The sequence below is a fragment of the Larimichthys crocea genome, chromosome III (assembly GCF_000972845.2).
Source record: "Larimichthys crocea isolate SSNF chromosome III, L_crocea_2.0, whole genome shotgun sequence".
In the NCBI taxonomy this organism is placed as follows: domain Eukaryota; kingdom Metazoa; phylum Chordata; class Actinopteri; family Sciaenidae; genus Larimichthys; species Larimichthys crocea.
This window is the reverse complement of record NC_040013.1, coordinates 51,667,365-51,680,466: the sequence shown is the minus strand read 5'-3', so window position 1 is coordinate 51,680,466 and position 13,102 is coordinate 51,667,365. Positions and strand designations below refer to the sequence as shown.

The window sequence follows — 13,102 nt, the reverse complement described above, 5'->3', positions numbered from 1 at the left end:
AGGGCCCAATGTCCTGTACTGGACTCTGTGCTCAATGCCCGGCACCATAGAGCTCGACTGGCATTTGCCACAGAACACCAGAATTGGCAGGTCCGCCACTGGCGCAGGTTCAACCTGAGCACATGTGATAGATATGAATGGGTCTGGATACACTGTGAAGAACGTTATGCTGCCTGCAACATCATTCAGCATGACCGGTTTGGTGGTGGGTCAGTGATGGTCTTGGGAGGCATTTCCCTGGAACGACACACAGACCTCTGAAGGTTAGACAACTGAACCCTGACTGCTATTAGATATCACCATTAAATCCCTAGACCCATTGTCAGATGTTGTCAGGCATGCATACAAGCACGTGGAGGCCATACAAACTATTGAGTACCATTATGAGTTGCTACAAAGAAATTTTGGCAAAATGGACTAGTCTGTCACATCATTTTTTTTGCTTTGATTTTGGGGATGTCTTTGAATTCAGCCCTCTGTAGGTTGATAGTTTTCATTTCCATTAATGATGTGGCATCCTTTTGTTCCTAACACATTACCCAGCCCGTATTAGGAAAGATATCTGGCGTGATTTCTTTTCCTGTTGAGATCTGAAGTGTTTTCAAAGTGTTCTTTTCATTTTTTTTGAGCAGTGTACTTTTAGTTTCACAGTTTTACTTTACTTTGATTTTACATGCAAAACATGATCACTTTCTAATGATTTATTGCTATAGATCAAACTTTTTATACCATGTACCACCTCAGAAAATATTCATCTCTCCAAGTACCACTATTTTGACAGATATTGCAGTCGTTTACATTTTAGCAATATCTTGGTTCAATTTCACTGTCGTAGTCAGAGATTCCTTCAAGTACCTCTACGGGTTAGTCGTGTACCATTGGTAATACTTTTACAATTTGAGGACCAGCACTATAGATGAAATGATCCAAAAGTATATAAATTAGTTAAACCAACTATAACATTAAATTACTGTTTGCATGTTTATGGTCCAATCAGTGGCAGACTCAGGCAGAGTGAGGGTAACCCTAAAGCGCACTCTATCACATTTTATCCACTGAAAGGAGACCTCAGATGACACTTTTCCAACTGGATGGCACTTCATCACTTGTTCTCTACTCAGAGGGCACACCAGAGAGTATTCTTATCACCTTTGCTACATTTGTTTTGAACAAAGGACCAAATAACCCTGACAGGGCCTATTCTACCTTACAGTTGCTTTTAGTTTTCCATCTTTTGATACTTTAACTACATCATGCCGATGATACTAACAGTGTTCTTGACGTTTATAATGTGAATACTTCCTTCACCACTGTTGCACATAGTACAACCTATCAACGCGCGGTTCTTAGGTTTGTCCTTGCTACGCCACCGTAGGCTACGTCAGACGTAAATACTGTCGGCTAACTTAGAGCTAGCTGGCTAGCCGCTGCTGAGACAACATGGCTTTTACTTTGTACTCTCTCATTCAAGCGGCTATCCTGTGTGTCAACGCTGTCGCTGTGTTACACGAAGAAAGGTTCCTCAGTAAAAGTAAGTGGCCGCAGTTAAAGCGGCGTAACAGACGTCATGTTTACTTCCAAACAGGTTAGCTAATGCTAACTAGCTCGTAACTTGGCAGCTAGAAGAATTTTAATAATTTAATAATAACACATTTGTTTGATTTTACGATGAAAGGTTTCTTATCATAGCTGTGCCAGAAGCTGATGAACTGAGAGAGGCTGAAACATAGTCAAACAACCTTTTTTGAATCAACTTTATTAAAAGATACACAACAATCAGATTTTAGGATGTGTCTAACAAGAATAGGTTTTATTTTAATTTTAACAATGAGTCTGACTGTCTGTCTGTAGTCGGATGGGGAGTGGACCAAAGTGTTGGAGGTTTTGGTGATGAACCAGGCATCAAAGTGCAGCTGATGAACCTCGTCCGCTCTGTGAGGACGGTGATGAGAGGTGGGTGTTTGCTCTGACACAGGCTCTGATCACCTCTCCTCTACCTCTCCATACTCATAATAATAATAATATTTGTATCATAGTCACTTTCTTTGCAATATTTCTTACACTATCGTCACTTTACATTGCAATACTCTTTTTATATGTCTTGCCACTTTTATCCTCAGTACTTGTCTGTTTTGAAGGTTGATTGTTTTTCGTGTTTAGTGTTTAGGTTATTGATATTTCTGTCTGTTTTATTTCTGTCTGTTTATTGTGTTTTTTTGTACTTTTTTCTAATTCTGTAATGTATGCTACACTTTTCTCTGCTGCTGTAACAGGTTAATTTCCCCGTGGTGGGATGAATAATGTATATCTAATCTAATCCTTCTTTTCCTCGCAGTGCCGTTGATCGCAGTGAACTCAGTATGTATTGTGCTGCTGCTTCTGTTCGGATGAAGAGGAGCAAGTGAAGTTGGGACACACCAGCCTGCTGTCAGGAGAACATCTCCATCATCACCTCAGGAACTCTTCTGCAGAAACATTTTTATCTCTCTGACACGTATAATGTCTCCTGTCAGCCTGATATTTCTGTTATTTCATTTGATTTTCCACATGACACAATTGTTGAGGCCTGTTTTTATAGAGCACAGTAATTCAGTAAAAGTAAATGCAGATGTTTTGAATGTAAATAAAATAGAATAAAATGGTTAATACTTAACACATAATTTGCTTTTGATTGAAGTCTTAATAAGAGAAACAAATGTTTTTACACTTTTCATAGAAAAACCTGTTGACTGAAATCTTTGTGAATAATAACACATTGAAAACATGCAAATTATGGTCGTTAAAGTGCTTGAAAAGAAATGTTTTCAAGTTTTACTAGGCTAAGTAATGAATTTATTATAGAACTGGATACCTGACCTTCCATAGATGGTTTGGCATTGTTTGGCCCATAGGACAAGCGCAATATAGACTTCTGCTGGCCGAGCCAGGACGGTAGCCACACTACACATAGCCACACTATGGTGACACCAAAGGGATAAGCCTTTATAGAAATGGTGTGCATTTGCTGATTGTGTTCACTTCATGGTCATGACTTAAAAAATGAAGCTGGTCATTTTGTGGGGGTTGTGATGCTCCAAAAAATCCTTCCACTATTTTACAGCTGCTTCTTTCACAATGTAAGCTTGAGGGGGAAAGTCATTTTGGGCCAGTGTGTGTCATGTGATGGATGTCATTGCATCAAATTGTCTTTGAAGTCTGGTGCTCGTCCTGGGTCTTAGCCCACACACCAAAAAGCTTTGCAGATTTACTTCCTGGTCATACAACTTTCCAGCCTGTGGACTTCTGGACTAAGTCCTACATACTGTGCCGTGTTCGCCGTCATTATGTCGTGTCTGCAAGGCAAGACTGCAAGGCCTCAAGTCTGTTTAACCAAAGATTCTCTGTAACACAAGATAACAAAATCTGTGTCAATGATTTGAAACAATATACACTTCCTGTCTCCTAAATGGGCATGACCTCCTCGCCCAGACTGATGATTCAGCACCAACAGAGAGAAGAGATCTGTGTCCAACAAAGTTCATGTTCACATCACTTTAGCATCAGAATGTTCAGAAGATATGTAGCCTGAGAGAAGTGAGTCCAGGGTTTACTTACTTTACTAGTGACTATGTGGTGAAAGAATCACTCAAAATTTGTTCACGTCAATTGGAGTCAATAGATTCAGGATGAAATGACTTCAGTGCTGCTTCTTTTCTCTAAACCGTCTCTGATATCACCAGATGTCCACACACACACACACACAAGAGATGCTCACATTTCTGTAAGTATTATGCATTTAAATATTACCATGACTTAACTAACATTACAATTAAGTCTTTTTTATTTTATTTTACACACTAAGTCTTTTAATTTTTTTTAGTCGACAGTTAGAAAAACTACAACGTCACGTCCGTTTCGCAATGATTCCTGGGTAATGGTGTTCAGGCTCCGGCTGGTCGTCGCAGCACGAAGAAGTGAACACCAGTAACAACTCCTAACTTAAATGAATAATGATGTAGCACTTTTGGTAAACTCGTTGTGTTGCGTTGCAGTTATTAATTTGGCGCCAAAATGGGCAACACGCAGACTTACATGGCTGTCTCAGCCGCTGTGTGTTCTGCGAGTTTAGTTTATGTTTATGTTTATGTTTACTGCTCTCATAAGCTGTTGAAGACAAATGTACTCAACAACGACAGGCTTCCAAGTTTCGTGTATCTTTACATCAAATATTTGTCCAGAGCTGTGACTCGGAGGACAGGCTGCCTTTACACAGCAGCTGCAAACTCTGACGTAGTTTACACGGTCCTTAACTGCAGGTGAGCCTCGGTCCACCTTAAAGTTTTTAAGGAGGAAGCTTTTGAAACTGAAAAGGTTGACAGCTGTTCATCCGCATGTTTGTCTCCATAAGGCTGGAGACGTCCCTGCTGAGGAGGTTCTGCAGTGCTGCAGGTTATGGCTGGGATTATCCAGACACCGAGTACAGAGACATCCCGCTGTGCTTCCCAGAGTTTCTCTGCTGCAGGCTGCTGCTCATGGTGCTGACTGATGAAAAGTTCAGGCTCAGCCCAGCAGGTCAGACATGACATCAGCAAACTTGTCTCTGTAAACAGCCTGCAAACATGTTGAGTTCATTACATTTATCCCTACTGCACAGATACTCACATCTTATCGGTGTGCTTACAGTAAAACGTTGGTGATTGTGAATAACTTTTGCAGGTCTGGTTCGTGTGCGCCAGAGTATGAAAACCCTTCAGCCAGTTGATGAACTGAAAAGAGGCCCGTTCATGCTGCGGGTTCAAGTCGTGGAGTACCGGCAAATTGACACAGGGATGGAGGTGGACGTCGGTCTGTCTGCCACATCTCATACCAGTTGCCCAGTGTGGGAGAGCGTCCTGACACTGCTGTCCAAAAACAGGCTCCACAAAGCCAGAAGATGTTTACCAGGGAAAGAAAACGAGAGTGAGCGACGATATGCAGATTACTGCTGAGAATGTTTGCTGCCTGTTGAAAGCAGATTGCTTTATTGTCAGTCTACACAACGCAACTTAAATGTGTCTTTTTGCATCTTCCTAGTTCAGTACAATCGTAGTAAAGAACAGGTATTTATAATAACATAATATAAGACACTTGTCTTAGAGATTTGGCCCCCCCGATCGCCATAACATACGTGGGTGCAGACTCAAACTCTTTCTGCTCATGTTTCCTTCTTCTGACAGGCCAGCCAGATGACCCTGTGCCAGAAAATGTGAAGCAAGTAGAGTTCAGAGTTCCCAGCACTATCGACCTGCAGTGTGTGTGGGCCTTCTCTGACTTCTCCCCCTGTCACATCCTCTCTGTACTGGCCAGGCTCTGTGGCTGCAGATCACAGACCTCGCCGAGTCTCTGGATGCTGTCCGTCTGCTTGGCTGAAATTGAAAAGCACAAAGGTAATAGATTTTGTGGGAAGACCAAACTCATATGTTTATGTGACAATGAGATGAAATATTAACCTGCAGCCAGTTAATGACAACATTTATATTTAGTACTTGTCAGATCTTTTCATTGCTCTGTTTTATCATCAGGGGTTGGAGTCATCACAGCTCCCGTCAACATCACCGTCCAGTTTATGGAGCCTCTTTTGGTTCCAGGCAGAGTGACAATCAAGTTTTGGGAGATGACCAAAAATTGGGGTCAGCGTTCTCCCCGAGGCCTCAGTTTCCATATGCTGCAACATGGAAGCAACATAACTCACATAATGGGAGTGATTTCTGGGTCTTGATTAACAGAAGGTTGATGTTTGTAGGCATTCTGTTGGACCATGGTTGGTCCCAGCTAATCCACATTCAAGTATTTATTCGTATCATCATGAAATAAGGTCTGTGTTTCACATCTTCAGTACTCGTAATTATGTTGGACAACACTAAAAAATCTCTACTGTAAAATCAAATTTGCCGTGTGCAGATGTGTGTCAGGAGGTTTTCAGCCTACGCTTTGAGTTTTCTCTAGATGTGTAAGACTTCTAAAGCAAGCCTTTTGTTTTAGCATCTCCTGCAAATGCTTTCATTCATGTGCACTAATAATTAAATGAATGACTGGTTGATTGGCTGACACAGGTAGCGTGAGACAAAAAGGAGACGGTTGTAGACTCTGACAGAAACTCTTTCACCACCTGAAAAGCAAAAGAAAAGAGGAAGAGAAGAGGTCAGCTGGGTCAATAAATCAGACCCACCAACTGCTGTTTCTCCACAACTGGGGCTCTGCTCGGATCTAAGTACCCCGTCTCTCGCCCTGTATTAGCTGGGATAGGCTTCAGCCCTCCTTCAGACCCTACTATTTTATCTCACATAAAAAAAGATCACATAAAATATGTGACATAAAAATGTAAAATGTGTCTTCAAAGGTTCCTTCATTACCTCACTGGACTAACCATGCAAACAATATGCAATCCTAAACATATGTGTTAGATATAACTGTAAAATCTTTGAATCACTCTGTCATTGCAGATTAAAACATTTTAACTGTTAAAGAATCACATAGTTGTTTGTAGTAATGTTCATGCCACGCATTCGTTTTTTAAATAAAAACTGTTAGTCTCTATAGATAATTTAATTATGATATATGTTTTACACATAATGAATGCAAATATAATTGTAGCTATTTTAGACACATTAAATTACTGCTTGTTTAACCAGTTAGTTATACATCAAATATTCCTTTGTGACAGTCATTATATATCCTGTCATAACAGCAGCAGAAGCAAATGTGTATTAATAGCATTAAAAAGGAATAGTTCAACATTTCTGATGGTGTTCATAATAAACAAACCAGATACGTTATTAGTTAGGAAGCTTTAGATGTGTGGGTACACTTAGGCTATTTTTAGAGTTAAGATATTCATGTAAAATGTCAAACTACTTATGGCTTCATTCATTTGTCAGTTAATCATACCACAGTAATGTTACTTACATCATTGTGTTGTTATCAGGTATTCTTTTAAACCTGAAAGGATCAAAATAGCCTGGAAAGAGTTTGAATTTACAGATTTCTTATTCGTTTGAACAGCAGGGCTTTGTGCTGTAGGTTTCATAGATCTACTCTACACGAGCACTTTGTCAGCTGCCACCTCTACCACTTGACTATACTAGGCTAATGCAGACATCATCTCTACAGGGAACAAAGACTTTTCAATATTTGATCCCTCCAATATTCCCATTTGCAGCTTTCATGTAAAGTCTGTCTTCTTGTATTATTTATTGGAAGACATTCAGTGCATGGGACTGAGAGAAGTGGCTTTTCACGCACGTCTGCACCACTACAACATTTCAAAAAGGAATATGGGTTCTTTACTTAAAGAGGAGGGGAAACTGAATTTACTTTTCACTCTGAAAAGGATTTAAAGTCATTTATCTAAAATTAACACTCCACTGGTGAATTCCCTTTATTTTAAAATGATAGGAAAAGTCAGATTGGGATTTTTTAACAATGGATTTTAAGAAATTGTTTGATATTTTGGGAAATACACACTCCCTTTTGGCCAAGTTAGGTGAGAAGATTTATACCATTTTCTTGTTTGTATGTTAAGTATAACACTGTAGTCAGGACATAGTTATCTTAGCATAAAGACTGGGCAAAGAGCTAATCCTAAATTACCAACCAACCCGTCTAAATCTCACAAATAAACATGCTATGTCTTTGTTAAGTTAATAGCCTTGCAGCCTGTAAAAACATCTTATTTTACATGAAGGGTTTTGCATAAATCAATCAAAGGAGATCAGGAACATGTTAATTACTGAGCATTGTGCTGCTGGTATGCCAGGTCGAAGGCTGAAGTTTTCCCCAGGTTCCAGTCTTTAAGTTAAGATAACTGGCTTCATATTTACCATTGACAAGAGGTATATTTGGTATTTGGCTGTACCCTTTGTCTTAACACCTTCAGTATCAAAGTATTTCTTGGTATATTACCTTCTTGTCATATTGTCTTCCCTTCTCGTTCAATGAGAACAGAGAAAAGAATCCAAGATTTTATCTTCTGTATATACTAAGTGTATCTAGGTGGAAATATATGCAGCTGTACCGATGTGAATATCATTCTATTTGGCAAAAACACAAGTTCAGCAGTAGCCCAAATAAAAACAAAGCAGTACTGCTGCTGTGATTTTGATGAGAGGAGCAGCCTGCCTCCCTGCACACACTGCAGTTGTAGTTCATAAGACGAGGAGGGCGTGCGTGCAGAGTCTGTTTATAGACATCCAGACGAAGGAGAAGTCAGTCTCACTAGCTGTACTACAGCTCAGAGGGACACACTCTGGGTCATCTCTCCTCTGCCATGTGATTTTCATTACAGCATCTTGGGGAAGAGTTCAACCACTGAAAGCTTAAGGTAAAAACATTTACATTTAAATATTTGAATTCAAGTGGATTTTCGAGAAAATTTAGATTTCTGTATTTATGATCCTGTAGCTATTGTTGTTATATAACTTGTGTGGTTGATGTATAGTTTGATGGTCCCGTCAGTGTGTAGGACAGTGCTGGGTATGTTGTGTAACTACTGTACAGTATTGCTGTTAGAAGTGACACTGATTTAACAGCCTTTTTTTTTTGCCAAAAAAAGTCTGATCTTGAAGAAATTGTGCTGTAGAAACAATCATCAACTGATTATGTTTGTAACTATACAAACGTGAGGTGAAATAATCATATAAGTTCCGTGCGCTCCACTGCTGTGACAAAAACAGCCACCAACCAAGTGCACTAAAGTGGTAATGCAATGAATGTGTTTAAATCAAATATTGTTGCTCAAACATCACCACGAGCTAGAGCCGAGTAGAGCAGCATGTACGTTGATGTTATTATTCATTTATAGAGTCCTGATTCTGTCATGCATACGAGTCAGTCAAGTGTAAGAGGGTCAGTCTGTTAAACTCCTGTGTGGAGTGCATTGCATTTATCATGTGACGTAAAGTGGAAACACTCCTCTTGAAGTCTTTTAACTTTGTAATTTGTATAAATATATAATTTGTCTTAATGTAAGTTGTATGTCAGATGTGTTGTTTCTTTTTTTTAATTGTGTACCACAAAACAAAATGTGTATTTTTTCAGAAATACTAATAAGCCTTTTGTGCTACTGTATGTCAGATCTCTACAGTACGTACCTTTTTAAACACCCGACATTCTGCCTAATCTACACTGTGAAGTCACTCTGAGTGAGCATATTCATCGCTGAGGAAGCGGAAGGTGTGCCTGCATCTGTGAGTGTGTGTGTGCATGTGATGATGATTCTTCAAAGAGTTAATCCTCAGAGAATTGAAGTTATTTTTGCTTCTTTTAAAAGGACTTCATTTATTTATTCAGAGAGGTCAACACTAAATGACAGCTTGTTCTCTTTTTCTGTTGTTCACAGAACAACTACACTGCACTTACTTATTACGTGCTCCAGTTGCTGTGTTATGTGAATACTGCAACTGAACATGCTTTCATGTATTGTCATGGAAACATTGTCTCACATAATAGTATGTGTGCACTAACATTAGACAGGTGGAAAATCAAAGTAAAAACCTGATAACAAATGTAGATGCTTCCCTACTTGGCTGAGTGAACGGTTTATAAATGGAGTATGAAAATGATGTGACTCGTGTGCTGTAACCTTTATAGTCAGTTGAATACCTATGGGAAATTTTTGGAGTAACCAATATTTAGATAAAGCAGGACTGCCAACATGGTGGCAGCCAAAGCCACAGATTTTGAGCATCAAAGCTTCTCTTTAGAAACCTGTGGGTGACGTCACATATACGCCGTTCATTCTTTATACTGTCAGTGGTTAGACTGAATAAAACCTTTGGATGAATGGTGTTCACCCCTCCGTTAGAGTTCCAGTGGGAAGAAGGCCAAAGAGCATTGAAGCTGTTCTGAGGGTTCACAACATTTTATGTTAGTTGATTGGTCAGTCTACCATTTTGGTCCAAAGGCCATGAAGATTGGTAGATATTCATGGTCCCCATAGGGTGAATCCTCCTGACTTTGGCAATCCCTTGACTTTCCTTCAAGTTCCTCTAAGAGGGTCACATTTGTGGCTTTGAGTGAAATGTCTTGACACTGAAACAGACATTCACGCTCCCCTGAGGATAAATTGCAAAAACTGATACCATAACTTTTGATCTAGTGCCATTCATCAGGTATATATTTTTGACTGTCTAATTTGTCTAATACTTTTGTTTTTTCCCCATCAATCTCACTTCAGGTTCAGATTTAATGATCACATGAATATGGTAATAATCTCACATTAAGGACTGAGTCAGGTTTAAGGAGAATTAGTGTGCCATGACAGTAAAGACAGTCATTTCCTATTGCTGAAAAAGAAGTTGATAATAATAATAATCCACGGTTTGTCTGGTCTTTCAAAAATATCTTATAATCTTTGTTATTGAACTAGCTAGTAAATACATATCTCTCTTTTCAGACTACTGTTTTCAAGTTTAATAATTAACTTCCAGTTTTCTGTTCTGTCTCAGTGCAGCGAGGGAAAATACATGAAGAAGCAAGATAAAGGCGACACTGCCAGCATCCCCCTCTCTTCCCCAACAGGAAGTAGCAGTGTGCAGGTCTATCATGACTACCAGAAGGTGGCTTTTAAAATGTATTCTGGGAATGGTCATGCCACAGAAAATGGTTCTCACATCAGAAGAGACCAGGTCACCAGTCGAGATGGTACAGGCAAGATGTCCTCTGTTCCAGACGTCATCTCTAACAGCCGGGACCAGAGGTACAACATAAACGATGAGACTGTTCAAAGGAACTCCGCATGGATGATGGATTCAAGCAGCCAGGCCTATTCAGGAGCAGAGGACGACTCCACAGACCCACATGAGACCATGACAGAGACTTCAACTCTGACCTTTGTGGATGCCCACACCATGGAGGAATCAGTGGAGGACCACAGCCTCCACAGGGTGGAGATGGTTTACCTCAAAGAGTTTGCAATGATAGATGATGATGATGATGGAGACATGTCACTGAGAGAGAAAACAGTGACAGACTTGTCTGTCATGAATGGAAAAGCCGCTGCCTTAGTGTGTGAGAGGCTGATGTCCACATCCAGTGGCTCAGTGTCAGAGTGTAAGGAGGAATCTCCAGCTCCTGAGGCACCTTCACCTGAGGAAGTTGAGACACATGAAAAGAAATGCTGCCGTTTCTGTGCTATTTTATGACCAAGCAGGACATGGAAGATCATAGTTCTGAACCCTGCAGCAGCTCCAAGATCAGGACTGTGAAGCTGTCCTTGACAACTCTAGGTTCTGATAACTCTGGCAAAACACTGCTACACACTGGGCTTATATAAGTTCCTGTTGAAGCACAGATATGGCCTACAGTCTTGTCATTTTGATTTCTGATTTAACTTTTCTTTTCATTCAAATTCATAGCATTTCTGTTAAATCATTTAAAATTTTATATTTGCAGAGAACAGTAATGCTCTCATGTACGTTAAGATAACCCTTGTCTCAGTTTAACAAACATATCTGTGAAATCTATTATAATATTTTGATACTAAAAAATGCATGTTCTTGTAATATTTGATCTAAATTACAGACTTTGTGATAATTATACAGAAGGTCTAGAAAGATCAGGTGCTAACAACAAATAAAGACATCTTCAATTACCACATTTTGTGTCTAGTTGTTTTCTCTATGTACACACTCTGTGTTAGCCATTGGACATGGGATAACACCAACCACAGCTGTACTGCAAAAAATACAACAATGATAAGAATGCAGAATAATTGTGTCATTCTGCCAGGGTATTATGCAATGAGTAGACCCAACAATCTTGATTCAGTCTGCACTGGATCCTTCAAGGTACCATAAGGGCTCTTTGACCTGTAGTAGTGCTATGGAGCAATGTTGCAAAGCATGCAGTCAGTGAAATACAAAGTGATGATGATGGTTTCACTGACTGACAGCAGTGTTAAGTTATTAGCAAGCTGCAAGCTAGCTTGGAACTATTCCCATTACTTTACATGACAAGAACATTGTTGTCAAATGTTAATTCTGTACAGTGGTAATGTAACTAAGAGTTTTTCCACTGCAAACTCACAAACTCACACTGAAAAAAACTCACACCTTCTGAAACATTACACTACAACAATACACCTCAAACAAACTGGATTGTAATCATCAACAGCAGGCTACGAGCAGAGCTAAAGAAGTTTGTGGCTGATATGTAGTGAGTCAAATGTCTCTATGATTGACTCTCTGTCTTTGGGAAAATACCAGTCACATAAAATAGGTAAAACATTATTTGAAATAACAGAAGTTGTTTCAAAGATTGTGTTTCATTGTTTTTCTGTTTGTGAAAAAACAAATGATCCTGCCATTCACACAGAGGCACACATGAGAAGTTTGAATTTTGAGAGGGAACGACACAATTAAGTTTGTGGGGTGTAACAGAAGAGTAATATAACAAGTAGTGTAACAAATTACTGTTATTGCCGACAGGGCGTAATAGGTGAAGTGATTATGTTACTTTTGAAAAGAGTAATGAGTAATAAATGACATCTTTTAGGAACAAACCCAACACTGATCAGCAGTTAGTGGTGGTAAGTTGTGAAGAAGCATAGTGATGTGCCAACAAAGGCAGTGAAGTTGAAACCTTCTAGCCTGGCCACAATGACTGATTACCAAATGTTTTATGAGAAAGAAAATCCATCCAACACTTTAAGAACATAATAATGTGTGTGTGAAAAACTTAAACTGTGTGGAGCCTGACATCTACTGGTGAAAGAAAGACTGAACTACCCATCTGACATATCACGATGTGGATCCCTGTAGAGAAACATCACTGAACACCACACTCCACACTATACCTTCTGTAGCCTATTATTGATTTCATTATCTGATATTTATCAATGAGGATTAGTTTTTTCAATAGAATTCCTTGTGTATGCATACTGCAGAGCTCCCTCCCCCATGGACCCTGCTGGCAAGAAAGATAGCAGCTCACCAGAGTTATCTCCCTCGCCCACAGCATGACAGTGACACCCACTACAGACTTTGTTGTGGGACAGGATAGGGTGTTGGTTCCATTGACTTAAAAAAAACAGTTTGCGGACTATTTATCTGTATACATGAAATACAAACGGTTGGCAGCATATTTA

General features: G+C 39.6%; 2 protein-coding genes across 5 annotated transcripts; both read left to right on the top strand.

Moving 5' to 3' along the window:
- The first annotated feature begins 1,358 nt into the window (after positions 1-1,358).
- On the top strand, positions 1,359-2,660 carry LOC104924991 (immediate early response 3-interacting protein 1). The gene is made up of 3 exons (XM_010738496.3): positions 1,359-1,531; positions 1,852-1,953; positions 2,336-2,660. Exons 1-3 carry the CDS (start codon positions 1,441-1,443, stop codon positions 2,389-2,391), a joined length of 249 nt encoding a protein of 82 aa, XP_010736798.1. The 5' UTR covers positions 1,359-1,440; the 3' UTR covers positions 2,392-2,660.
- Positions 2,661-3,845: 1,185 nt separating this feature from the next.
- On the top strand, positions 3,846-11,597 carry si:ch211-12e13.1 (hypothetical protein). Of its 4 annotated transcripts, none has more exons than XM_019264382.2 (6): positions 3,846-4,295; positions 4,388-4,551; positions 4,696-4,938; positions 5,196-5,405; positions 5,541-5,648; positions 10,464-11,597. In XM_019264382.2, the coding sequence occupies exons 1-6, from the start codon at positions 4,051-4,053 to the stop codon at positions 10,496-10,498; spliced, it is 1,005 nt and encodes a 334-aa protein (XP_019119927.2). In that variant the 5' UTR covers positions 3,846-4,050; the 3' UTR covers positions 10,499-11,597. The 4 variants fall into 4 exon arrangements, with proteins under 4 accessions (XP_019119927.2, XP_027134099.1, XP_027134100.1 ...); XM_027278298.1 differs by lacking the exon at positions 10,464-11,597 and adding an exon at positions 6,072-7,268; XM_027278299.1 differs by having other exon boundaries at positions 3,847-4,295; positions 10,469-11,597.
- Positions 11,598-13,102: the final 1,505 nt, after the last annotated feature.

What these genes read in the sequence shown, in the direction of transcription:
- LOC104924991 (XM_010738496.3), top strand. Translation starts at nt 1,441, where the DNA reads ATGGCTTTTACTTTGTACTCTCTCATTCAAGCGGCTATCCTGTGTGTC. An exon ending in AGAAAGGTTCCTCAGTAAAA is followed by an intron (nt 1,532 to 1,851) that starts GTAAGTGGCCGC and finishes GTCTGTCTGTAG; the next exon opens with TCGGATGGGGAGTGGACCAA. An exon ending in TGTGAGGACGGTGATGAGAG is followed by an intron (nt 1,954 to 2,335) that starts GTGGGTGTTTGC and finishes TTTTCCTCGCAG; the next exon opens with TGCCGTTGATCGCAGTGAAC.
- si:ch211-12e13.1 (XM_010738497.3), top strand. Translation starts at nt 4,051, where the DNA reads ATGGGCAACACGCAGACTTACATGGCTGTCTCAGCCGCTGTGTGTTCT. An exon ending in TACACGGTCCTTAACTGCAG is followed by an intron (nt 4,296 to 4,387) that starts GTGAGCCTCGGT and finishes TGTCTCCATAAG; the next exon opens with GCTGGAGACGTCCCTGCTGA. An exon ending in GTTCAGGCTCAGCCCAGCAG is followed by an intron (nt 4,552 to 4,695) that starts GTCAGACATGAC and finishes TAACTTTTGCAG; the next exon opens with GTCTGGTTCGTGTGCGCCAG.